At 39.2% G+C, this 13878-nt stretch overlaps 1 protein-coding gene across 1 annotated transcript; it reads left to right on the top strand.

Annotated features, from left to right (window-relative positions):
* Nucleotides 1-1132: 1132 nt before the first annotated feature.
* On the top strand, nt 1133-13075 carry LOC146468093 (uncharacterized). The gene is made up of 9 exons (XM_085124680.1): nt 1133-2448; nt 4169-4340; nt 4689-4947; nt 5648-5875; nt 6487-6741; nt 7533-7718; nt 8554-8676; nt 10347-10478; nt 11480-13075. Exons 1-9 carry the CDS (start codon nt 1611-1613, stop codon nt 11669-11671), a joined length of 2385 nt encoding a protein of 794 aa, XP_084980806.1. The 5' UTR covers nt 1133-1610; the 3' UTR covers nt 11672-13075.
* The last annotated feature ends 803 nt before the right edge of the window (nt 13076-13878 follow it).

Genomic DNA, 13878 nt, shown 5'->3' with positions numbered 1-13878 from the left:
CAAAATTTTTAGTTTACGTTCATACAAGATTTTTAGTTAATGTTCATAGAAATTCTCTGAGTGGGTCGATTATTTTTTACAACAACATGTAAAAACTACGAGCGAAATAGTATCTTTAGTCTAAGAGACAATAATAACCCGCCAATCAGCGCGCGGGAATTTTGACAGTTAGTAAAAGAAACATGTTATGCATGCTGGGTCGCTAATAACTGTCAAAAATAACAATAACTGTCAAAATTTGCGCGCGCTGATTGGCTCGAAACTTTTCAGACTTTTGTCTCTGAAATTAAAGATAATAAAAATGACGTCATGTGTAACGCGCGCCCTTTCTAAAATAAGCCAATTCTACTTGTAAAAAAAATCGACGGCAGTTTTCTATCTCGTCTATACTCGTTGAGACCATAAAAAGACGCTACAAATGTTAGAAAACCACTTGCCTGGGGCTCGTGGTTCCACTTGAGTTTTGAACATTTTATGACGTCACTTTATAGTCTATTTGTAAGGCATGTTTACATCGGTTGTGGATGACTGATCACAATATCTCGCAAAACAGTGTGGAAATGCATGCCTGACACTGACAGTTATTTAACTAATATATAAGATTTCATTTTGCGGGTCGTCTGTACTCTGATAACGCACAGATGACGTCTGCAAAACATGGTATGCTGCTCGTAGCGTGACAGATGCTCTTAGCACGTTTCATGCACGTCCTCTATGCGTTATCAGAGTCAATCAATCAATCAATGTTTATTTGCCCCATTGAAAGGGTAGGTTGGAAAAGCCGGAATGACGGAATTCGGAACCCGGAATTCGGAATATTCGAATTCCGGGTTCCGAATTCCGTCATTCCGGCTTTTCCAAGCTACCCATTGAAAGTTTTCTTGCAGCAGTATTATTTTCTAATAGCTTTATAGGAGCAGGAGCTCTTAATAAACCCTACTGGGCTTACAAGGAGAGCCCCAGGCAAAATAACCAAGACGTTTGACCACACGTGAGCGAGCATCACGTTGACTAGGGCGAGTCAAAAACTTTCTAGCAAACTTTAGACTTTTACACACACGCGATAGTAATCCTCTAAGCTACGTTCGGTTTGCCGGTTGTTGCCGTAATTATGATGGACAGCAGTAAAACACGCAAATCGTTAGTTGGAGCGGGGGTGGGGAGGGTGAAGTTCAGAGTCCGTAGTTATTGAATGGCGCAGAAAAGGTCAGTAAATTGTAAACAATTTAGTTGTACGTGACTTTTATAAACATTTTTCTTTAAGAGGTTCTAAAGTTTGGCACGCAAATGATAAAAATGCTTTCATTTGGCATTTCAAAGTTTACAGCGAAGAGTTATTACATCAAATCTGACTGGTCCAGTCAATACGTAGCTTGACTGTATTTCGGTTGATGACATTTTTCAACGCGTGCAAAACGACGTGCAAACAGGAAAATGCAAATCATTTCAGCAAACGCCAATATCGCTTTACAATGTTCATTGTGTTCGGCCATCAAAGCATGACGCTGTATCATCACAGTTGCTTGAGTGAATAAGTAACTAATTCAAAAGGTGTTGGTCGACTGAGGTGACCAGTAATCACTACATCGGTCAGTAGGGTGCTGATAGTCATGGCAGAGAAGCCAACAGAGACCAGCCAAATGATGGCTGAGGAGTACCTTAAATTTGAACAAAAAAAGGCGGCTTTGTCCAAGAGTAGGATTGCGATCATTGTTCTTGCTGTGGTTGCCATAATCATTTTAATCGTGGGAATCGTGCTAATAGCTCTGGCAGCTAAGAAGAAAGATTGCGACGACAAAGACGATAAACATCCTGGAAGCACTGACGAACAGACTTCATCAACCTTCTGTGAATACTCCGAAGAAGCCAAACGGATCGGGTTGGACGATATTATTCTGCGCGTGAAGAAGAGCTATTACGATAATCATCCTTTCCAGTTACCAAATGATCCCGATGCGACTCGAGATGATATTAAAGAGAAGTACACAGCTTACAACCCGACACCAGAATACATCAAACAAGTCACGGACGCCGCATGGGAACTACTGGCAGAGATAAACCAAATAAAAGTGGATTATGATAAGCTGAAACCGCGAGAAAGCAAAGCTCTATCACAGCTGAAGCATTACCTCAAGACAGCGTTCGGACAACCATTTGACATGAACTATTACACGGGGCAATGGATGATGAAACCAGCTTACCCGTCACAGATTTACAGCGTTGGAAAACATTTGCATGACATGCTGAAAAGGCTAAAGCCTGAGACGTTAGATGAGGTGACCTTGATAGAAAAAAAATTAAATACTCACAAGACAGGGATTTTGAGATACATGGAGAATTTAAAGATGGGAAAACTGCACGGGATGGTGTACAGTCACGAGGCTTGCATCGCATCACGAAATATGATCAAAAGGATTTATTTTAACATCGCTTTAAAGAATGAAACAGGTTAGTTTATGGATACTGATATCAGTATATCCTGAGTACTTTTAAGGTTAGCTTTTTTTTATATATATTTCACACTGTGGAAATTCTTACCCCTAATTAAATTTGTTGTCTAATCTAGATCTCTATTCGTAAAGTCAACTAGTTTCCAACAAAAGAGGTGTTATTGAAATTTTGATATTCAGTGTGATCGTTCTGCGTGCGCGCTTATTTCCGAAAGCGTGACATACAGTGAGTCAGCAGTTTGTCACCCCGGCCATAATTTCACGAAGTCGAGAAAACCCACTCACCAAGTTAAATTTACCTGACGCACGCGACAGTTTTTGCACTGATGGGTCGGCAAGAGTAAGGGAGTACATATACATTAAATGCGATACCTATGAATTTGTCCATTTGCCTTCATGACAAGGCCAAAGCTGCACTCTCGCCCTGAGTGACCAGAGGCGTTTCTCACGTCGTTTTCGGTTTCTATCAAAGTTAGCTCCAGGTCGCGTGCGATGTAGCCCCCCGGATCGTCACGCAATCTTTTCTCCCCAACCTTGGTGAGGAAAGATTGCGTGACGATCCAAAAGAGCGTCTGCGAGGGAGGCTACATTCGATTACATTCATTCCGGAATAATAACTTTCAGTGATGCCAATCATTTAAGAACTATTCCAGTAACTTACGCAACCGCCGCGAGTTCTTATGTGATAAGCTTTTTAATTCCATCCTGTCTAATCCCTCGCACAAGCTGTATAGCTTACTGCCTCCCAAGAATGAGTGCAAAGTCAATTTAAGGAGTCAGCACTCTTTTACTACACGGCGCCTCCACACCATTCGTACTCGAAATAGTTTTATCTATCACTATGTCCATAAAGAAATGATGTAATATTGTTTTCTCTTAATTATATAATTTTGTCCTTTTATGTTAGTTATTCTTAGCCATGTATTTTATTGTAGTAAATATTTTATCGTAAATCAAACGTAATTCAGCCTGTGGCTGCAAGGTTTTTGATAAATAAACTATCTATCTCTCTTTATTTATCCAACTCCAAAGACCTCTCGTGAGGGATTTCAAGTAATTATAATTGTATGTATTCCTATTCCGGAATAGGGTCAGTCAAACGCACACTTACTGTCTTTATTTACTCGCGTGTTCCCCGACGACGACGATCGGCCTCGGGCCCAGGTGGGTTACTCGGGTATAAACGTGACGGGGGGTCCGACAGAGCCTAATATTTTGCACCCAAAAAAATACATGGACCTTATATTGTGCACCCAAAAAAATACAAGACTGGAAATCATGCTTTCGGATCTTGCGGGAACTTTGGCCTGAATTGCGTAAGAACTATAAGCCTGGCGGAAATTCGAACCCCAAAAAATACGCGCAGATTTTTCAGACCCAAAAAAAAAATACACGGTTAAATCTTCAACCCAAAAAAATACAGGAGATGAAAATTTTAGACCCAAAAATTACGTCGGACCCCCCCCCCCCCCCCTTCCCCGTCACGTTTATACCCGAGTATCCCCCCTGGGGCCTCGGGTCGATCCCGAATTGATTCTTCTTGCGTGTAATACTTTGTAATTATTAATTATGCAATTAAGGGAGTACGGTATTAGTACTGATTGCTAAAGCCTTGAAGTACATATTTTTTACGATTTAAGACGGTTAGTTTTCATATGCCATTAGAATATTTATCATTTTCTGACAAATGAATAACATCAAATTTTATTTGCTTGCAGGTGTCTTGGAGCAGTGGTTCGTCAAAGGTGTCCTCAATGATGCTTACTTTTCCAGCATCACGGAAGAAATGAATACCGCATGGAAGAACGACCACGGTGGCAAATCTGTGAAGCAATCTTTATATGATTACCTTGTGGAAAATATAGGAAAACCAATGTCACAATTACTAAGGTAACTTAATATGTCTGAATGTGCACGTACGATTCAAGTTAGCTATTTGTCGATGAACGGTTGAAGTTATAACTGATATGCATCGCGACATGTAGACGAGCAATAACTTCAATCTAATCCAATCGAATAAACTGCAAGGCAGTGCAATGCAGCAATACTTGTCCACAGGTCAGTAAAAATTTCTACAGGAGGCAGCTTTGCCAAAAATAGCAATTTTTAATCGAGGTGGGAAGAGATACGAAAGTGGAACCAGCCAGTACAAAGGAAAACTAAAATACTAAAGTACAGAAAAATTCTAATTTGTGATGGGACATTGAATGATATTGATCATTTTGTGTTTTTCGACAGATATTTTGAGCACGAACATTACCGCCATTGTGTCCCAAGTAACTTTTCAAGCGGCCTAGCCACTCTGCCACTGGATCATGTGTGGGTTGATGGAAAAGAAAACACATCTTGGCCAACCAACAAAATGCTGCCTACCGGTGAAATGCTGGATGGTAAAAAAGCATACGACATGATTATGCCATATTTTACGACCAATGAGATGACACCGGATGAAGTAAACAAACTGGGATATGAACAGCTGAATAAACTTTATCCGCTGGTAAGCAGAATTTACTTCCTGGTTTAGATTTCCAGAGAAAATTTTAATGCAATACCTGGTAATGGTGGCCTTGCCAACTTTGTTTGTTGATCAATTGTGATATAAGGCCCACGAGAAGAAAATTTTATTTGTAAACATGAAAAATGTTGTGCCGCTGCACAGCACTAGTTATACAAGCGAGAAATCAGAACTCTAGTGTAATTAAGTGTTTACCTTCCAACACTGACGTCATTCTCGTCCCCAGAGCCGCCTGGTCCTCTTAGCCGCTGGAGGCTGGGCACAAGGACCAAGGGGACGAGAATGCACTGACGTGCACACTGCAGAGTTGATTTTTTTATTTCTCGCTTCTATTTCCTATGGTTTATTCATAATACTCACACACAAGGAATATTTACTTTAGATTAGTGTATCGGGCACCTGTTTTTAGTCGGTGATATCCGTCTTCGCAAACATGTCTCAGACGTAATATAAGCTATGCTTCCAAAACAAAAAACATTTGAAACTTTATCAGTAGAGAGACTCCGCCCACTGGAGCCAAACAAAGCGTTTTTTAAAACAAAAATGTACCAAGACCTCTGCAAAACGACAAAGCATCCAAACACGGCACGTAATTCGGTATATCCATAGTTTAAAATAGTGACTGTAATGGCATATTTTTCATATGAAACTGATCAGGCAATTTCCCACTGCTTTTCCGTAGGCCGTGGAGGTAGCTAAGAACTTTACTGGAAAAGACAACGAAACTGAAGCTGTCAAAGAATTCAGAAGCAAGTTAGACTCACCTGATAATTACTTCAATAAAGACGAGTTTCCTGCAAACGAATCTGATGACCAGGCACATGTGCGATGCGGTACTATTGAAGGAGCTAAGAAATATTGTCCCATGAGATGGAAAGCTTTACAAAGCTGGTTTAAGGAGGCTAGAATGGTGAGAGTTGCTGGGAACTGACCGATATTGTAATTATTTCATTATCAATGGTCAGAAGCAGATGTGATTTCTTAATGACTTCAGTCTGTAAATTTAAAATAACTTCTCTATAATAATTAGGCACCGCATTAGTCTTATGTTTTCAAGTCAGTTGGTCTGTTAGCCTTTTGTGTTTGATTGTTGTCCTCTTAGACTTCAACAGCAACATATCTGAGTGCCAGGATTTTTGAAGATGACACGACTCTATCTGAAGATTTCAGAAGATGCCCGAACATGTTCCGAAGAAAATGATTATGCTCCTTATGGACCTTCAAAACATCAGATACTTCGCGTAAAGTATCGTCATGAACGCATTTTACGTTAAGTTTTCGTTTCTTGCATTGTTTTGAGTTAACATATTTTTGGAAAGTGTGTCAGTTTAGGCTGAAGTAGCTCACTTTTTTCAACAAGGCGTGAGAAATTGTTTCGTAAGCGTGAGATCGAAGTTTTCAATCCGCAGGCGTGAGAGTTGGCAGGTATATCGTCATAACGACCGTGATGAAAGAAGTAGCAGTGGTGACAAGCAAGATCAATTACATTTTACTTTAGAACCTTTTTTTTTTGGGTTTCAGGCAATGAGTTTGTTGTATCCCAAAACAATTGACATGTTCCACTTTGGTGGCGATAAACAAACGAATCCCAACTGTCCAATTGAGCTACGGCCCAGCCTGAATCCTTCCAGTGGTATACAGAGTTACGACGATAGCGATCCGGTGTGTTTGAAGCCTGCGTATTACAACTTTCCATTCTTCCTGAACAAGTTAGGCCCCAGGTCTTCTGAGTGGAGCATAAATGCCCACGAAGCGCGGCCTGGGCACCATATTCAGGTAATGATATTTGTCGTCTGCCGTAAGTTATCGCGAACCCACAAAACCGATTGGTTCTCTCGGTTCTTTATTTAATAATTTTTTACCTACTGTAATGTTTTTGCATAGGGACGAGCGGCGGCCGCTAAATTTTCGCCCAAGACATTATCAAGCGATAAGGTCCATCTGGTGAAAAATACTAAAACAACAACAACAGCGACAAGAATTCCCCTTTATTTTTCGGATTCACTGACAAACAGGTTACATCCATGTTATTTGCTCATACGTCTTTTTCACATTTTAATCCTTCATCTAATAGCAAAAACAGGTGGGCCTTAAATTCTAGATGCCAGTTTCAATGATTTAATCGAAGCTTCGCTTGTCGAGGTTATCCTAGTTTCTTTCAACCATCACTAAAGAGCCAACTCGGCCCATAGTCCCTTGTTATAAAAACTCCATATAAATTCAGTTTTCAACACTATTACTTGGAAATTTTTTTCTTAATCTGATCAAACTATGGGGCGAGAATTGCAGAAACTTTCTGACGAATGATTCGAAGACCGAAACATTCTGATTATCTCTATCTCAAAACTACTTACTCACAGCAAGATTTTCTTTCTCACTAGAAACACAAACTAAATTTTGGACTTTGTAGAAGACGTTGCAGCTGCTATATTTTTGAGAAAGGCATGTTTAGTATGGGGCATAAATATAAATATGAGTTTTGTGGAGGGAATAGATAAGATTCGGATTTTGCGGCATCTCCAAATTCACCTTATTAAAAATCAGTCAACGTTTGTCTCTCAATTTAGAACCAAGGACTTAGAGAGCATTTCCTAGACACCTGTGGTGGTCTGATTGGATGGTTGGCTTCCAAAACATACTACACAGCGTACAACGAAGGCTGGGCTCTTTACGCAGAAAATCCTCTGATATCAGATGATACAGATGTTTATGAAAGCGAGCCAATGAAAAAATACGGCATGTTAAAATGGCAGGTGAGTAAGATAGTAAAAATGTTGAAAGAAAATCCATATATTTATTTATTTATTTATTTATGTATTTATTTACTTATTTATTTATTTATTTATTTATTTATTTATCTATTTAGAGGCTTCAATCAATGCCCAGTTACATAAATACACTTTGCCGCATCAGAGGATACTTTAAATAAGGTGCTTTTGGATGAAGTAATTTTTCCAGATGTAACTTGCAAACGCAATGTGCTGCTAGAAAAATTTCCGAACCGATGGATTGTACGTGTCATCTCTTCGCAACTTGCATCGTATAGCGAGAGATAACATTGCGAGTTTCAAAAGAGTAAACAAATCTCCGTTACGTCTATAGCAAAAAATGCGATATATTTGGCAGCGTGTAACATTCTTTCTGTGATTTGCAACTCAACACTGGTGTCAGGATTACGGTACAGGTTTTAGAAAAATTTCCTCTATAACAGCACCTTTGCTTTTGGTCACGTATCGGACATTTGTTTGGCCACGCCTTAGCAGAATTTCAATAAGCTACATTTAGCTGTTGGATCTTAGATCGTCTTCAACGGTAGGAAAGCTGAACGAAAGAAGCTATTCCCAAAAGTTATTCAGCAGTTTTAAGATAATTCTCAGGTGCACTTCATTGCAGTTCACACAATGCAGCCTTCGCATTAGGTGTTAAATGATGCTATAGCTAAGAGTGGTTTGAAAGGACGTAAGGCGGTGACTAAATACCTGCGCTACGCTCTGCGTGCGATATGGTCATGGGTTTAGAAGAGTCTGAAATTCTGTCTTCTTAGAATATATATTCATGTTTATGATTTTTTTTTAATTGTATCATCAGATCTGGAGAGCAATAAGGATGATAGTGGATACAGGGCTGCACTACAAAGGAATGAAGAGAGACCAAGCTATAAAAATGTTTGCAGAATATGCTTGGGATGACTCTGACTTCACTGAAAAAGAGGTATATAGTATTACGATGAAAATTCGGTAAAAATCCATATTCTATTGTATTAGGCCAAAATCTACACTGTATAGTATTACGATGAATATTAGGCCAAAATACATTGTCTCTACCATTACGATGAAAATAAGGCCAAAAATCAAAGGATAGAAGTTAGACAAAAATCAAAAGTGTATAGTATTAGGAGGAGAATTAGGCCAAAATCAATAGTCTATAGCATTAGCATGAAAATAAGGCCAAAATCCATAGTCTATTGTATTAGTCTATTGTATTAGGATGAAATTAGGCCAAAATAGTTAGTAGTATTAGGATGAAAATTAGGACAAAGTCCATAGTCTATAATATTAGGGCCAAAATTAATGATGATGATAATAATAATAGTAATAATAATAATAATAATAATAATAATAATAATATTTATCCAGGGAGCCCACTCGCCTTGGCGGTTTTCAGTGGGGCCCTGCAAAATTATGCCACAATTGAGGTCTATAGTATTAGCACCAAAATTTAGCCAAAATCCATAGTCTATAGTATTATGATAAAAATTAAGCCAAATCCATAGTCTATAGTATTAGGACCAAAATTTCCCCAAAATCCATATTCTATAGTATTACAATCAAAATTAGGCCAAAATGCAGAGTCTATGGTATTAGGATCAAAATTAGGCCAATAAAGAGAGTCTATGGTATTATGATGAAAATTAGGCCAAAATAGATAGTCTATAGTAATAGGACCAAAATTTAGCCACAATCCATATGATGAAATTTCGCCGAAATCAATGGTCTATATTATTAGGATCAAAATTTGGGCAAAATCCACAGTCCCTAGTATTAGGACCTAGATAAGGCCAGAATCCATAGTCTATAGTATTGTTGTGAAAATTTGGCTCAAAATACATAGTCATAGTCTTATGATGAAAATTAGGGCCAAAATCCATAGTCTATAGTATTAGGAACAAAATAGACTAAAAAACGTGGTCTATAGTATTATGAAGAAATTAATATTAGGCCAAAATCCATACTCTATACTATTAGCACCAAAATGTAGCCACAATCCATAGTCTATAGTATTATGATATTATGGTATTTGTTTAGCCCAATTTTCATCCTAATATTACACACTCTCGTTTTGGGCATGACGGTGCTGGAATTTTGACACCATCAAATACTCACCACCGCTTGCGACCATCATTTTACGAAAAGCAATCAAGTTTCCATCGACCACCTTTTCAATAAGTACCGTTATTTTCCACTGCTGTCTTTTACTTCAGCTCAAGCTCGACCACAACGTTGTAGCTTTCCCGCTCCTGTTCCTTTCTTTTTGGACCAGTTTAAACGCGTTTTAAACGCGTCTGAAACGAGTTTAAAACTTCCGCTTTAATGTACACAAAATAAGTGTAATTGTTTTGGATGCGTTTCGGACAGGTTCCAGGCGCTTTTAGAACGCATTCCACTTGCATATTAGTCACGTTTTAAACGTTAAACCTGTTCTATTTCAAACATGTTTGACGCGTTTAGCACCCGTTCAAGTCGCGTTTAAAACGCGCTCAAAACGCATTTCAAACGCATTCAAAACGCGTTTAAAACACGTTCAAAACGCGTTTGAAACGCGTTCAAAGTCTACGTACAATCGCAAGTTAGGTTAATTGTTATCTCATCTTTTTGAAACAGTTAACACGTTACCAAGGCTGGCCAGGACAGGCTACAGCCTACATGATTGGTAGGCTAGGAATTCTACAAGCCAGACAAAATGCAACTTCTACCTTGGGTGAAAAATTCAACCTGAAAGATTTTCATTACCAGGTAGTGTAGGATTATACTCATCCTCCAATCAAGGACAAATGACCTTGGGAAAGAAGTTACAAAGTATGCTATTAACTGCTTATTTAGTCTGACTAACCATAGAAGCCATGTCATCCATTTACAACGCACTTAACTCCCTCACACCCTCCCCAAAGAGAATGTTGAAGTCCCCAATGTATTTTATTTACACTAGCTCAACATTGTTAGGGGAGGGGGGAGGGGGTTGGGCAATGGAGTGTTCGCTCGTGCGTACCATGTTTCTTTCGCGTACGTAACAAAACACCGTAAATGCGATCCTACCCTTTTGTCCTTGGTTGAAGGTTAAAGTACTGACAGAAACCTCATAAAAACTTTTACTCAATCGTAAACAGGTAGTCACATCATCTTGTCATCATGATGTGTCAAGTACGTTGCTTATCACAATCATTTCAACCCTACAGAACAATTCAGGCAGAGACGAGTTTCCCTCCGAGGGTAACACAAGTTTCAAATACGAGGCTTTAAATTTATACAGAACGATAGAGCCAACCCGGCACAGAATTCAATAAATTAAACAAAGTATAATGAACGAGGTACTCAATGTATTAAAGATAATGTGAATGTGTTAGTTACTAACTTTACCTGCAATGCCTGCAGCAGGGACTGCCATACAAAGGTCGGACTGTTGAGCCACTCCAGACGATGCCCTCGAAAGGACTGATCCTGACCGATCAGGGTGCTTCCATTATATCACGAGATAAAAGGATACCTACTACTACTACTACTACTACTACTACTACTACTACTACTACTACTACTACTACTACTACTACTACTACTACTACTACTACTACTACTACTACTGCTGCTGCTGCTGCTGCTACTGCTACTACTGCTACTACTACTACTACTACTGCTGCTGCTGCTGCTGCTACTGCTACTGCTACTACTGCTACTACTGTTGAGCTACTTCATTTGCATAGTCTTGACTTATTTCAATTTTTTCTTGAATCCATTTGTAGGTTTTGTCCTTGGGACCTTCACCCATTGCTTTCCTGCAGGAGCACATCAGGCAGTATGTTGCCTGTGTTAAAGAACCCGATAAAGAAGGTTGTACCGATATACTGAATCCTCCAAAGAGAACCTCGCCCAAGAAAGGTGAAAAGAAGCCGGGAATGCAGCTGCATTTTGAGGCTGTCAGGCATTATGCTTAGGGAGAAAGAAAGTTCACTTATTATCCAACTTCTGATGTCAACGATTAAAGACGACATAGACCAGGATTAACAAACATTGTTTTAACTTTTTGTTGGTACGCATCAATCACTCTCATGCAGCTATAAGGCAGGATTGAAGATACGGTCCGTATCCAATATTAGAAACCAAAGAGAATTTTACAACAAAATTGTAAAACGCAGTTAATGGAACGTGACACTTTTCCCCCTGTGGGAATGCTTGTATTGTACTTTAGTCTCTTAACCTGGTACTGTAAATGTACCATTGTATTCTTTGTCTGGGCATTTATCTATAGTTCTATCTTAGTATGTTGCAATTCTGTCTGGATACTAGTTATTTCGTCCTAATCTCGTAGCCAGATCTCAGTCGGTTCGGAAATATAATGTCGAAATACCCCATTCATGTCTCATTTGCACCAATTGTTGGCTGCGCTTCGGTTAAGTCTGCGCAGTGACTTCCCCAAGTTAAGTTCTCTAGTATATTTTATCGTGTTTCGATTGTATTGACCTGCCAATTTTCCAGTCTGACCCAGCAGCGCTGGTGAGATAGGTGAGGCACGAGAGGTCCTTTCAGCTACTCTAGTTTTTGGGACCTGCCAATACTCTTCTCGGAGTGGTGCTGCTGGCCTAGCTGTGCTGCTGTTGCAGCGCGTTGCTGTGTTTTGTTGTTGTTGGAATAGGTGCAGCTGGAAGTGCCAGAGAAGTGAGGCCTTAAAATGGTCACGCAATAGAAGTCTCCTGTCACGCAATCGCCGAGCGGTGTTTCCCCCTTATTTACGCCAATATGTCTGTTGCCATTACTTTAGTTAATTCTATGTTTGGGTAGAGTTCCACGTAGCTCAAGTCTTAACCGGAACAGTGACATTAACTTAAGTTTATCACCAGCACAACTTTTATTTTAATTCGTTTCAGTATATAATTAATTGTAACACACTTACCACAGAAGATAAGACTGATTTTAATTGACTGTTGTAAATCCAAAACCAAAGTAATTAATCTGGCCGATCACAACAGACATGACCTGAATTGGAAACAAATATATGCAACCGAGACCAAGCGCGGGAAAACGCGTGCCAGCAAGTCAGTATTGGTTGAAAAAATGGCGCCAGTTTTTTCAATCCATCACGGAGCGTATAAAGCAAAACCAAAGCAAACGCCTATTACGTTCGACCCACAATTGAAAACCGCTGTGAAATGTACTTTTCAGCAATCTGATTGGTTCCCTAGTCAAGGTCTTTGATGTAATATGCGGTCGCTACCTCATTTGGAAAGCTCTTTGGGTAATAGCATTTTATCCCATGTTTGAGAATATTATCTAACATTTTAGTCACCATTTATTCAACATTTATTCAAGTTCAGGAATAAACATTACTGCCCTTTTTACGACACTTCGAACTGCTTGTTGGTACAGTTTATGCCAATTCAGTAAGAATTGAAAGAAACGAGGTACAAGGGTCGGTGTAAAGAAGCTACTCACGCGCACATAGGATGCACGCGTAAGCTAAATGGATCAAAGTTTCTATAAAAAATTCGCGTGCACAACACACCGGAGGTGTAAATACGGGGTAAAATGTGACAACCTTTCAAGAGAGCAATAAAATACAGTAGGTCAACGTTTTTCAGGTAACTAAAAAAATTTGAGACTCTTTGTGGAGCTGAAGGGTTACCATGGTAATCGCTACGACATCAGCGTATGATTTTCGTTGGAAACACTTGCCACGTGACCAATGTTTCAAATGAAATTCATAAATTGAGTCCGCGCAGTTTACTGGTACCCAGTTAACATTGAGGCGCAGTTTATGCAATATAACGCCATCTCCAATTCAGTTCAATCTTTATTTACAAACGTCTTACATCAAGCGCGCGCTGAGGAAGAATTTAGACGAATGAAGTGTTGGTGTCAGTGGACCGCAATAACTTTGCACTCCATTTTAGGAGGCTCGCAGCAGTTTTTCTGGACTTAGGGTGGAAGTTTTGAAATTACAATCTCGCATACAAGATAAACTTCGATCTCCTTCATACTACATCATTTCAACATATGATCAAATGATCAAAATCACCCCACAAAAATTGATTCATTATCTACTTGAAAACGCTCTTATAATTTTTTTTCTAATTTCGCCTACAAGTTGTCTAGATTGAGCAGTTTAAATCCCTAAAGTTTCGTCATAAATTGTCTGACTAGATTC

This window comes from Pavona decussata, unplaced genomic scaffold (assembly GCF_977016875.1).
Source record: "Pavona decussata unplaced genomic scaffold, jaPavDecu1.1 SCAFFOLD_133, whole genome shotgun sequence".
NCBI classification, from domain to species: Eukaryota; Metazoa; Cnidaria; class Anthozoa; order Scleractinia; family Agariciidae; genus Pavona; species Pavona decussata.
The sequence above is the reverse complement of the archived record's forward strand: the minus strand, read 5'-3'. Positions and strand labels throughout refer to the sequence as shown.

Bases quoted from the DNA above. Each gene is read 5' to 3' on its own strand.
- LOC146468093 (XM_085124680.1), top strand. From the start codon at position 1,611: ATGGCAGAGAAGCCAACAGAGACCAGCCAAATGATGGCTGAGGAGTAC. The intron at 2,449-4,168 runs GTTAGTTTATGG...ATTTGCTTGCAG, and splicing joins CGCTTTAAAGAATGAAACAG to GTGTCTTGGAGCAGTGGTTC. The intron at 10,479-11,479 runs GTAGTGTAGGAT...ATCCATTTGTAG, and splicing joins TGAAAGATTTTCATTACCAG to GTTTTGTCCTTGGGACCTTC.